The 13,943-nt window shown below is 42.8% G+C and overlaps 1 protein-coding gene across 8 annotated transcripts in view; it reads right to left on the reverse strand.

Annotated features, from left to right (window-relative positions):
* Nucleotides 1–13,943, reverse strand: part of LOC122539903 (acyl-CoA-binding domain-containing protein 5-like) — a 193,530-nt gene that overhangs the window by 100,446 nt on the left and 79,141 nt on the right. For 7 of the 8 annotated variants that reach the window (XR_006309206.1, XR_006309204.1, XR_006309205.1 and 4 more), the window contains one exon: nt 6,976–7,026. Coding sequence is in view for 3 of the 8 variants with exons in the window: in XM_043675060.1 (XP_043530995.1) it covers nt 6,976–7,026 (51 nt within the window). In the remaining 5 variants the exon portion in view is untranslated. Of the gene's footprint in view, nt 1–6,975; nt 7,027–8,963; nt 10,915–13,943 lie in introns of those variants that run through there. The other variant, XM_043675062.1, reaches the window with a different exon arrangement.

The raw sequence follows: 13,943 nt of genomic DNA on the forward strand, positions 1-13,943 counted from the left end.
TTCCTGGATTCCCAGCACTGGCATACCTTTGAAGCCCAGCTGTGTACCAGGTCCAGTGTGGCAGTCTGCAGCTGCCATTTACTGGAAAGCAACCAAAATAAAAGCATCTCAGGTGTTTCACTGAAGAACCAAGGAACCTTAGACTCATCCCAGCAACAGCAAAAGCAAACAAACAGAAGCTGCAGTTGCTTCTGGGAATAGACCTGGACTGTCTGCTTCTTGAACTGCAACACAGTAATAGTCAATGTGTGATCACTGCACCCAACTCACAGATACTTGGTAAGCTTGTCAATTAAGTCCTGTCTGGCTTGGTTCTCCAGACACTGCACCAGAAGGTGATGCTCCTCCCGTTCAATATTATCTTCATCCTTGGAAGATCATTGCTGCTCTTCCAGGTCTTCAGAATCCATTACATCCTCTCTGCCCGCTCCGTTGTGTACAGCAAAGCATGCAAGCATCATGGGGTATATTCTGACTGAAATGTATTATAAGGCCCCTTCCCCAGACTGATCCAATATTAGATCATCTGTACAAAGCTTACTGGCTGCTCCAGGATGACCCCGATTGAAGAATCAGCCACTTTGTATTTACATTCAGTCTCTGCCAGGGAGTTGTTTAACAGAGTCATCAGCCATGGTCACACAGGGGAGAAACCAGCCTTGTAAGGCATCAAGGCTGAAACTTTATTGCTGGAACAGCACAGCAGGTCAGGCAGCATCTAGGGAACAGAAGATTCGACGTTTCGGGCACATGCCCTTCTTCAGGAATGAGCAGAGAGTGTTCAGCAGGAGAAGATAAAAGGTAGGGAGGAGGGACTTGGAGGAGGGGCGTTGGAAATGTGATAGGTGGAAAGAGGTCAAGGTGAGGGTGATAGGTCGGAGTAGGGTGGAGGCGGAGAGGTCAAGAAGAAGACTGCAGGTCAGGAAGGCGGTGCCGGGCTGGAGGGATTCGGCTGAGACAAGGGGAGGGGGGATGAAGAAACTGGTGAAGTCCAAGTTCATCCCCTGCGGTTGGAGGGTTCCCAGTCGGAAGATAAGACGCTCCTCCTCCGACCGTCGCGTTCTTGTGGTTTGGCGGTGGATGAGTCCAATGACCTGCATATCCTCGGTGGAGTGGGAGGGGGAGTGGAAATGATGTGCCACAGGTTGGTTGGGTTGGTTCGTCCGGGTGGCCCAGAGGTGCTCTCTGAATCGCTCCGCAAGTAGGCGGCCTGTCTCCCCAATATAGAGGAGGCCACACCGGCTGCAGCGGATGCAGTAGATGATGTGGGTGGAGGTGCAGGTGAATCTGTGGCGGATATGGAAGTTTCCCTTGGGGCCTTGGAGAGAAGTGAGGGGGGAGGTGTGGGCGCAAATGTTGCACCTCGTGCGGATGAAAGGGAAGGTGGTGGAGGAGATGCGGTGGCGGGCACCGTCGGCCACGTCGGGGGGGAAATTGCGGTCCTTGAAGAAGGGGGCCATCTGTGTTGTACGTATTTTGAACTGGTCCTCCTGGGAGCAGATGCGGCGGAGACGAAGGAATTGGGAGAATGGGATGGCGTTTTTACAGGGGGCGGGGTGGGAGGAGGTGTAGTCCAGGTAGCTGTGGGAGTCGGTCGGTTTGTAGTAGATTTCAAGGGCATCAAGCCCTTGAAATGAAGCAGGACCCAGGAATGCTCAAGGATGAAGGTATTGAGGCAGCTCCCAGTGTACAAGGCACAGACCTTGAAGATGTGGCACGAAAGATCACAGATGTCTTACAATTTGATGGAATGTAACACTTTTCTACTACAGTTATAGTCATAGACCTGTACAGCAAGGAAACAGACCCTTTGGTCCAACTTATCCATGCTCACCAGCTATCCAACCCTGGCAACATCCTTGTAAATTTTTTCTAAATCGTTTCCAGTTTCACAACATCATTCCTATAGCAGGGAGACCAGAATTGATGAAGTCAGTTGCATTAGGATATGCCCCTCTCAATATGTCTCAGTGCACACAGCCTAGATCACCCTGCACCTGGGGGAGGCCAGCAATGTTACCAAAGCTACACCCCCCCATCCCCCACCAATCCCAGGCTGCTGCACTGACTTCATCACACAGAAAGGAGATGCAGCAAAGTGATCTGGCATCAATTATACAGATGCGTTTGTAGGTCGAGGACTGAGAAACCCCACACAGGTCGCCAGTGGATCCTTGGAAGCTGCCAGTTGTCTCAAGGTTTAATGCAGTTGTCACTTTGACAACCACCAGGATAGGATGGTCTCTCACTCCTTCATTTTGCAAGTCCTGCTCCAGCAGTCGACAGAGTCTGTGACCGTGTTCTGGGATATCCTCAATCTGCAGCAATACTGCACCATGCTTACCCAGAGGAAAGTGTCACTGAGAATGAGAGAGTCTGGGCCTCCTTTATTTTTGGCACACACTAAGGTGACTTGCAGCTGTAACTCCTTCACGTGGAGGCTGCTCAGCAGCTGCTGCTCTTGGGCTTGCCGGCGCTACATCTGACCTTCCTCAATTTCCCTGTGTCTTTGTTGTATCACTGCTACAGTAATAATAGCCTTTGTTTCTGTGGCTGGATCCACCAGTCACACTTCTAATGACTGTGGGTGAGAAACAGATCAGATCCACAGTCATGTGAACAGTCAGTCAACATTCACATCACTCACTAATGACCATTTAGCCCAGTCCTCCATACAGTAGGACATGGACATGAGACATAGGACCTTATTCTGATTAATGCAGCAGAAACTCTGTCATGTGACGAGAGTGGCATATTGTAAATATTGTCTTAGAGTACTCATAACGTATCCTCACACCCCCTCCCCCAAAACACAAGGCAGGCAGCACTGTATGTAAGAGCACACCTCCAATTTTTGCATTTCAAGGTGACGGAAAATCAGCTCTATGCTCGAGTAGCCTGAGAGATCATGGATTGTCTTTGTGAATTGTGGATCACAGATGTCCTGATAATGTTGCCTTTGATTACTGCTGCTTCAAAGAGACGACCATGACCAACGTGTAACGATTAATGACATGGTCAGGCTTGTTTGTGATCAGGATTTGCACTCCCCACGATTCTCAACACTGCATGAATTTCATGATGCTATGATTATAGATGACTTTAACCTGTACAGTGAAAGGGTCTGATTAACGCAATCGCTTACTCTGCCCAGTCCAGGTGTGGTTGCAGCCATTTCCATTTGCACTTACAAGCAACGTGAGTAAGGAAGGCGACACTTGGCACAGAGAGTCTCAGCTTGGTCATGACCCCCGGCCTTCCAAGTTCTTTCCTTCCTGGCATCCTCTCGTTGAGCACATCAGTACTGACCTTCCAAATATTCCCACACACACCACTGAATTAAAAATTCATCTCTCACCACCAACCTTGAGCTCTGGCCCTACAACTTAGTTGTGTCGAACATCATGGTGCACTGTCTCCTTGGGAAGGTCAGAATGCTGGTGATTATCAATGACTCTATCTTCCAACTTCCACTGCACTACCTTCCCTTTTCCCCCAACCCCTCCTCTGCTAAATGTTGAGTCTCCCCTGCCACAATTATTGTCTCTTCTGCATCCCAGCATCCACATGCCAGAATTGAATTCTCCCACTTTGGCAGTGGTCCTTAACAGCCTCCCTTAACTTTCATTGAGCTGACCCCAGGACAATGCCAACCTCACTGACTGCCCTAACTGACCATTGACTGGACTGCAGACTGATCTCTGTGCAGCTCTGATTTACCATGACGCCCCAGACAAGTTTTACTGGAACCTGCAGGATTAACTGTGGCCCACCCCTTGGACTGTAATGATTGGAACCATTAACCCTGACTGCCCCAAGCAACCAATTAACTGTGCCCAAGCTCCTTGGCTGACAATGGACACTGCTGGGACCATTAACCGAAGGGTGTCCTCCCTTGGCCTAACTGAAGACCACTCTCCTTACATTTTGACACATGGCTATTGGGTTGATGCATGGGTTTGCTGTGAATGTTGCTGGCATATGGTGCTGGTGTGAGACTGATGTAGCACACTGTTATACAGAAACATGTCCATCCCATGACTGATGATGACGACTGACAACCAAGGCCTGACTTTATTTCCATGCTAAAAGGCAAGGTAAGAAAGTACTGTCAGCCTTTAAGCTCTGGCCAAGGGGGCAAAACACAAAAAGGCAAAGCATAGATGCTGTAAGCACCAAAAGTAATCATAAAGTGAGCACTACAAGAGCAAGTGAGGAACTGAGAAATGCACTCTCATTTGTTCAAAGTACTGGGTGCTGGTTCATGTTATGGCAGCAGCATTCCAGTGAGAGGTGCTAATCTGTTCTAAAGTGCAGTGTTGAAGTGCAGAACCATGTTGTAGGTGGGTCAGAGATGTACCATGAGGGTGCATTAAGGCTGGTATGTCTCATGTCAATGGATGGTGTGTGTGTGCAGTCACTGCCCATAGATTATGCCCTGATTTGGTGACTGGGGTCCAAGATGGAGGTGCATTGCCAAGTAACTGCTGACTTTCACGTTGGAAACTCTTAGCGTCTAGTTTAAATTCAGCTGGTGAGGGCATGGGAAATTGATAATGAGGTGAGATTAGTTAGTAATAACATTTAAATGCATGCAAATACACCTCTCATCAGCAACATTCTTATCTCGTCATTCAACAATTGCTCGGAAAATAGAACTTCCTGCTCTTAACATCAGGAATCTCCATACTTCTGATCCCTATTGCTGACTTCACCCTATTTTTCCAACTTTTTTGCTGCAGTCCACATCATTCAATGATTTGAATATTCCACCCCATGTGTTTCAGCATCAGAACTGGGTGGTGATGCATCTCCATGACAGGAAAATCAATCCACCATAATTCTTCCAGCACAGACTTGCAGCCTGCTGGGAACCAATGTGTTGCTTATTCCAGTGCAAACAAAAAGTACTTCCATTATCTTCTCAGGGAGAAGGAAAGTGTAAAAAAGGAAAATAAATTACTTATCTGTGATTTGATCTAACTGTTTCCTTCCCTGTACAACCCAGATATGGTAGTTGGGCCTATCCCTTAACTTGTGCCTTTGCAATAACAACCAATAACACAAAATCCTGATTTGTATGCAGTAACAAATACTCACCTCTCTCAGGCTCAGCAATAACTAACTAATACATGCTTAAAAATTTCTCAGGTGAGAAGGTTGGCAATAGGTTTACTTTTGACCATTACAAGTATAACGTCTTCAAAAGTGTTTTCACTTTTCAACTCTTGACCTTCTTTTCAAGGTGAGAAGGATAAGCCAACTAATTATATACCTGCTACAATAACATCAGTGATAGACAAACACTTCAAATCCACTATTAAGCACTGCATACATTTTGTGAAAATTTAGAAATGCACAAATTAATCATGGCCAGGGAACACAAATATGTAGAAGATAGTTATATCTGACAAGTTCAATCATTTGTGATTATTTTTATCTGTATATTCAATGTGTGTAGATGGATGCATATGAACCCAAGTGGTGTTTCCCAGCTTTCAGTGCGGAGTTGAGTCTATCCTTCAGTATATAGAGATGATCCGTATCAGAATAAGGTCTATGTTATGAACATGTATAGGTGACACAAAAATGGGGCATTATGCAAACAGCATAAGATGACTTTTAAAAGTACTTTAGGATGACACAGGGGCTGATCCAATCCAATGTGCCAAGTCTGAAGTAATGCACTTTGGGAAGGAAAAAGGAGGGGAAATTATATGCAATTAATAAATGCTGAATTCTATACAGGAACAAAGACATGTTGAGGATTCATAAAAGAAGTTTTTTTGAAAATAAAAGTTCAGCTAGATAAAGTCATTTTAAAAAGTCACAAGCATATTGTATATTATGTACACCATGTGAATTTGGATCCACCACAATAAGAAAGGATGTTAAAGACTTATTAAGCATGTAGCATCTATTTGCCACACAATGTCAAGGATGAGGTCTATAGTTATGAGGATAACTTATAAGATTGGCACTATTTTCACAATAGCAGAAAACTAAGGGATGTGATTGTGGCTTGGAAAGTTGGTAAAGTTTTTGTCAGCTGGCAGTGGAGTTAGTGAAAATTTTAAACTATCAGTAAGAGTCCAGGGAAAAGTTGGAAAATAACTTTATTTGGGATTAAGGTCAAAGAATGTATAACTACAAGGAATAGTTGAAACAGACTATTGCACTTCTTCTAAATAAAACAGCATGAACATTTACAGCAGGTAAGTATCAATTACACTATTTTTGGATTGTTTTAGAAAACAGCCAGCTCAGATCCAATGAGCCCAAGGCATCCTGTGCTGACTTTGTACCCATGGATCCTGAGCGTGAAAAAGCAGCATCAGTATTAGTTACTGGACTCATGAGTATTGCCTCACTGCATATACATCACATCCTTCAAAGCTATGAAAGATTTCAGGTTCACTCAAAGTTATACTTCACAATGTATGAAAAAGAAGAATATATAGTTAGTTACTTGTGAACTAGTTTTAAGTATCTTAATTATTTACCTACCATTACTTATTGTGTCTCCCTTTGATCTTACCTGTCAATAAATCAGCTGTGCAGCTTATCCTGAAAGCATAACTCTGTGTGGCATTTGCTTCATTTTTGGTGAAGGCATGCTGAAAATCCCCTGGGATCTCCACTGCACCACACCATAGCCAAGGAATCACTTACTGGTTGGAGAAGATGCCCAATGACACCAATTTCAGTTTAAAGGAGATTTAGACTGTTACAAACACAGTTAATAATGTTAGGGAAAAGCTTCCAGCATTGGCAATGGCTCTGCATCCAATACAATCAACAACCTTTTCTTGTTACTGCTATATGGGAGAGCATTTAATGAGGAAGAAAACATTTGAAAAGCATTTACTACTATGCTGTTCTCTCGTAATAACCATGATGCCAAATAACCTAAGAGGATAAAAAGATATGCTATGTGGTAAGAGATTATTAAATAAAACACTAAAGATCTTTCACCTTATGCCTGGATATTTTCAACTGAGGAGGTTGCAGACCAGCTGTTTGCACCTGTAGTAAGACAATAAAAATATCTATTAACCATACATATTAATCTCATACCTCAGTGAATTCCTATTACTGCCTAAGCCAGTGGAGAGCATTGAACAGAATGTAATGAACCTATATAAGATTTGTATTTCTGGGGTTGATGATAGAAAACCCAATAAATTATCTGCAAGAAGGTTAGGCTGAAATAGAGCATATTTTTGGGTATCAGATGATGAATGAGAAACTGCACAACTCGCTCATTATTTCATTTCTTGCCCTTTCCCATTTGCTATTTTGAGAATTTGCTGTGCATTGTTAAAATCTCTCTGAAAAACAAGCAAACGTTAAGCTTTTTTTAATCTGTTGCCCAGTCATTGTGGCCCGTCTTTCAGTTGTATAAATTTAAACTGAAGAACTGGATCGGATCTGTTCAGTTGACAGGTTTTCTTGGAGAAAGTGAGGACTGCAGGTGCTGGAGCTCACAGTCAAGAGGGTGGCGCTGGACAAGTTCAGCAGGTCAGGCAGCATCCGATCAGCAGGAGAATCGACTTTTCGGGCTTAAGGCCTTCACCAGGAAAGGTTGTTTTCTTGTTTGGGATACCGGACAGGCATGATATGCAATCCGCGGAAGGAGCAAAATATAAAAACAACATTAAATTCTGGGAAAGTTAATTTTTTAATTTCAATATTATTAAACCTTTAGTGGAAAATAAATGTCATGGTTAAGATGAAAAATGAGCCATTTCAAGGTCTTCGACAGTAGCTCCAGATGTCTGCTTCTTATAAGTTTTTTCTGTAAAACCCATATTATTTCACACTAATTATGAATTGAAATCACCTCATGAAATCAATCTTTTTGTCTGTTACATTTCCACTGATAGTAACATTGAGAGACTCTGTTATATCAGTTCTTAGTTGCACTGCCAGTCATAAGCAAGACGACAGAAACTTAAACGACAGAAAGTAAGCAATGTGTTCTCCAATATAAACATTACAGAATTATCCAAGCTTGTTCTACCTGCAAAATGTAAGGCTGACAGCCAGCCCTGGCATGCACCCACGATGCTTACTGACCTCACTGCATACACTGCTCTCACACACATCATCAAGCAACACATGTCATGACTTCATCAACTGAATAGTGTAAATCCCAAGCAGCACGGTGGCTCAGTGGCTGGCACTGCTGCCTCACAGCACCAATGACCCAGGTTTAAGCCCAACCTCGGGTGACTGTCTGTGGAGTGCGACTGTGGAGTTTGCACATTCTCCCTGTGTCTGCCCTCTGGATGCTCTGGTTTCTTCCAGTGGTTCAAATATGTGCAGGTGAGGTGAATTGGCCATGCTAAATTACCCCATAATGTGCGAGGATTTGCAGGCTAGGCGGGTTAGCCATGGGAAATGCAGGGTTAGACGGTAGGGAGGTAGGTCTGGGTGGAATGTTTTTCTGAGGGTCAGTGTGGACTCAAGGGGCTGATGGCCTGCTTCCACATTGTTAGGATTCAAGGGTTCACAGGATTTCATGCCTTTACAAGGTAAAAATCTGGCAAAACTAACATTTTACTCATCAGTTAAAGAATGATTTTAAAGGGTCTTAGTTTTAGCTTATGTTGCTGCTCCAGATCCCCACTGCCAGAAGATTAGTGACATGTGACCGTAAGGTGAAGGAATGATCTAACTCAGCCTTGGTGGCCTCCAACCTCCATTGATTTGTTAACCACTAGAGTGAGAGACTGTCTAACTATAGTCTAACATAATTTGTTGCCTTCAGAACATAAAGGGAAAAATGCTGAAACGGTAAAAGCTTTTTTTTTGCTATACAGAGAATACTACTTGGTGAATAATTCAAGAGACAATTTAATCTAAGTGAAATACCTATAATTATTAATAATTCCTGATAAACGTAGATGAAGTCTTCAGTACTACTTTCATAAATTAACCACGCTGTTTTCTTTTTACCCCCCAGCCCCCAGTCTGATTCCTTGGGGTCTTGCTGAATTTGATCTGAATTAAAAAATAATATATACATGCCAATATTTCACAAATATGCAATTTATTAAATCTCCCTATTTATACACGGTTGTCACTAAATAGTGAAATCAAATCACTTGACGAAAAGAACATACAATCAAAGGATAGAGGATAAAAAAAACCAAGCACACTTCCACTGTTAACACAAATTAAATTCCAAATTGAAAGAATCACTTGCCATTTCACATATTAAAATCACAAAAGCAATAATAATGGAGAAAGACTGGCATTTAGGCAATGAGATTAATTATGCTAATTAATAGAGTGCAAGGGCAAAGACACCAGAAAGGTGTTTTAACAGAATAAAAATATTGATGTTTCTGAGAGGGCACTGCTGCTGTAGACCCAGACAACTTCCACCGATCTGAATCTATACAGTGACATCTGTAATTTCATGATACTCTAGTTAACAAATATAGGCTAGGTACTGGAAAAGAGTTGAATTCTTCAATAAGGGCACCTTATATGTCAATCAGAATTATCAACGTGTAGGGAAAATTATGAAATCTTAAAAGGGGGATGGATCAGTTTACCATCTCACTGTACCTATGCCAATAGGTTTCCAATGTTATAGAGATCCTGATCGTAGTTGTGCTACTCAAAGAAAGCATTTAATATACGATACCACAGCGCTTGATAGTGTTCCTCATTTACTTTCTAACTGGTAGCTCAGGCAATGCATGAGAATGTGTAGCAAAGCATCCACTAGATGCAGCAAACTGTGAGATAGCAAAATATCAAGGGGATAGAAGCAGAAAACGAGAATTCACACTTTCAGAAAATAAACAATATCCTCCTCTAGTAAACGTGTCAGAATGAATACTCAGGTTTCTGCTGAAGGTGAGATCAGTTTTCTTTTTATGTCTTTCGTGGGAACTGATCATTGCTGGCTAGGCAAGGCCAACTTTGTGAATTACTGTTGTCCGTGTGCTGTAGGTACAGGGCTGTTAGAGAGTCCCAGGAGGTTTAACCCAGCGTTACTGAAGGAATGTAGTTCCATGTTAGGTTTACGTGTGTCTTGGAGGCAAATTTGCAGGTGGTCGTGTTCCCATGTATCTGTTGCCCTTTGAAGTGGTCAAGATCAGGGGTTGGAAAATGTTGAAGAATCCTTGGTGAGTTGCTGCTGTGAATACTGAACATGATACACATTGCTACCACTCGGTTGGTGGTGGAGGGAATGAATGTTTAATGGACGGGGAGCCAATTAAGCAGGATGCTTTGGTATCTAGCCTCGCGAGTGTAGTGGGAGCTACACTCATCCCAGAAAGCAGCTGGTATTCAATCACACCTAGTAGATGGGGGACGGGCTTTGGGAAGTTGCCCTAGCTGATCCCAGCTATCAGCTGGACTAAAGAAGAAAGCATAAAGTTTTTCAAGATGCTTTTGAAATTATATTAATGCAATGTTTCATAAATATCACATACACCTTGGCAATTAGGATTCCCTTTTTAAAACCGTGTTTTTTATCTGTGTCACATGAGACCTCATTTTACTGTGTTAGTTGCTTCTAAGTGCTAGTGTAAACAAAAAGATTTATTGGACACTACACAGCCATATTATGAGTAGAGTGTTTTGTAAAATATGGTGTTTGTTCTTAGATGGAATTATTAATTGACTATTATGAGGCAACTGTGATCATGAACCCCAAAATGAACATATACAAAGAACATGCAAAGTCCCACTGTACAATTGGCCTGTATGGATAAATAACAGACCTATTACAAGCAAAACGTTTTACAAGTGTAGGATAAATTCACATTTTGGCTCATGAGTTCTTTGTAAATTTTCAAGCCTGCTTCAAGTATTCATCTTTCCTTGCAAATGCACATTTCAAATAATGTTGATTTTTCCATGTTTTTGTCAAAATTCAGGAACTTAATTCTTTAAAAAAAAAAGGAAAGAGTAAACTTTAAATAGTTTCCCTTTTTCTCCCAGGTCTTGTACGCCACTTGATAATAGTATCTGGCTTTTTCCCAAGCACCTGCTAATGTATCAGACATCAGCAAGTGCACAAGTAAAGCTCAGTTTGGGTTCTCCCTCCGGGTTTTCCTCACTGAATGTGGAAGGCTATAAAAGTTGTCAGCTCCTCGCTGCTTACTGCCTGCGATACTTACTAAACCAGGCATTAAAGTTCTCGGCTCCTAGCAACAGTTCTTGCTGTAATAACAATTCCTTTCCTCTGAAGTTCAGGAGGGGCCAGAGTGTCGAGACACAAATTGCTTCCACTAAGACACACCTAATCTTCAAATGTACAAACATAACTTGGAAACAGTCACTGTGTACTCTCCCTCAGTGCAATAGCTACACACAGTATAAACTGAACCACTGGAATCTGGCTTTGCAGGATTCATTTAAAAGCAGAGCTTTCTTCCAGAACCCATTTATATTTTACACACATAATCGATAGCTAAGTAAACGGAAAACATAGGAATAGAATCCGATGGATTTAGGGGTTGAAAAGCAGGCAGCAAATATGGCTACTTTCATCTGTTATGTAACACAAGTAAATTTTACAATGCAATCTGTCTCCCTTGGTGGTGGTTGGGGGGGGGGTGTTCATTATGGGGAGAGGGTAGGACATATTTCCTCTAAACACAAGGTGCTAGCTGCAAGGCACTGGAAACCTAATCTTAATCATTGTCTACTGGAATCATCAACATATTTATTTTAAGGCAGCTTTATAATGTTAGTAGAAACAGGGAACAAAGGAAATAATTTTCATTGCGTCAAAACTGATACTCTGGATCTCTTCAAATGTATTCCTGTCTCTGCAAGGTCCTGACTTATTCCCTTCTCAGGGAAGCTACTAGGTGAAGTCACATGGTATCAGGGGTGAGCTGGTAAGATGGATCCAGAACTGGCTTAGTCAGAGAAGACAGAGGGGAGTGTGGAAGGATGATTTTCAGAATGGAGGGTTGTTAGTAGTGATATTCCACAGGGATCAGATCTCTGCTATTTGTGATCTATATAAATCATCATAGAATCCCTACAGTGTGGAAACAGGCCCTTCGGCCCTTCAAATCCCGCTCTCCCCTGACTAATGCACATAACCTACACTTCCCTGAACACTATGGGCAATTTAGTAAGGCCAATCCCCCATAACCTGCTCATCTTTGGATTGTGGGAAGAAACTGGAGGAAACCCATGCAGACATGGGGAAAATGTACAAACTCCACACAGACAGTTGCCCTGTGAGGCAGCAGTGCTAACCACTGAGCCACCGTGCCACATGATTTGGAGGAAAACGTAGCTGGTCTAATTAGTAAGTTTACAGACAATACAAAGATTGGTGGAGTTGCAGATAGTGAGGAGGATTGTTAGAGGATATAGCAGGATATGACAGAAAAATGGCAGATGGGGTTTAATCCGGTCAAATATGAGGTGTTGCATTTTGGAAGGTCAAGTACAGGAAATTATACAGTGAACGGCAGGACCCTTAGGAGTATCAGTATGCATAGGAACTGGGTGCGCAGGTCCATGGATCACTGAAGGTGGCAGCACAGATAGATAAGGTAGTAAAAAAGGCCTATACCATGCTTGTCTTCATCAGGAGTTATGCTGTAGCTTTATGGAACTTTAGTTAGGTCACAGAGTACTGCGTGTAGTTCTGGTCGCCAGAAGGTTGCTTTGGAGAGGGTACAGAAAAGGTTTACCAGGATGTTGCCTAGTATGGGGGATGTTAGCTCTGAAATGAAGGAAGTTAAGGAGCAATCTGATAGAAGGTTACAAGATTGCAAATGTCATAGATAAAGTGGAAAGTAGGAGGCTTTTTCCCAGGGTGGAGGGTTCAGTTTCCAGGGACACAGGCTCAAGGTGTGAGGTGGGGGGAGGGCTGATGTTTAAAAGATGTGTGTGAGGCAAGATTTTCACACAAAGGGTGGCGAGTGCCTGGAACACATTGCCAGAGGTGTTGGTGGAAGCAGACACAATAGCAGCATTCCAGAAACACCTGGGAGAATACACGAGTAGGAATGAAACAGGATACTGATCCTGTAAGTGAAGACCATTTTAGCAGAGAAGGGCAAAATGTGGCTGTACAGGCTTGGAGGGCTGAAGGGCCTGTTCCTGTGCTGTTTTGTTCTTTGTTCTTATTTTCCTGCTAACTTTGGGCTTTATGGCAGGAATTTCCCTGAAAGAGAGCTGCTTCTGGGTCATGATCACCATGAGAATATCCATGGGGGGGTTTAAAGTTTAACTACATGTGGGCCCAATGGAGGCCTGTGGGTAGTGCACCAATGGGCTCACCAGGAATAGGATTCAGGCGGCAGGGCTTTGGCCAAGTGAATGAGAGAGGGGAAGAGGCGATGCCAGTAAGGAGAATACTGTTGTTGTTCATGAAGATATATAGAAAAATGTTCAAGACTTTCAATGGTGCTGAGACTTTTATTATGGAGATGAAAGTAAGCATGTATTCTCAGTACCAAGATAGGCAGCCTCAGTCGCATAGGAGCAGCATTTTTGCAGGGAATTTTGACTTATCCAAATAAGTCAGACAAGCAGTTGAATAGTAAATACACAGCCAAGAGATCAAGAGAGTGGTGCAGAAGCAGGAATTTGGAATTGGATTGGGGTTGGAAAGTGTTTAATCAAGGGACATGAATGTGGAGGACGAGAAGACACACTGAATACGGATCTTTGGGAAATTCCACTGGTGAATGGGTTGGAGAGGTAACAGGAGGGATTGCTGCAGGCAATCCAACTATGGAGAAATAGGAATTAAGTGCTGCTACAACGCTGGATGGGTGAAGCATCGGAGATATAGTAACAAAGTCATCTAGGACATAATAACCAAACATCATGACATTATTTTCTATCAATATCAAATAAAAGAGTTTAAATCTAAAATGTCTTGACTATTCAGCCACGTGATCAAGCATCAGCAGGCTTCCTGAGAACATTGTGGCCTTGAG

The sequence above is a fragment of the Chiloscyllium plagiosum genome, chromosome 33, assembly GCF_004010195.1.
Source record: "Chiloscyllium plagiosum isolate BGI_BamShark_2017 chromosome 33, ASM401019v2, whole genome shotgun sequence".
Classification (NCBI taxonomy): Eukaryota; Metazoa; Chordata; class Chondrichthyes; order Orectolobiformes; family Hemiscylliidae; genus Chiloscyllium; species Chiloscyllium plagiosum.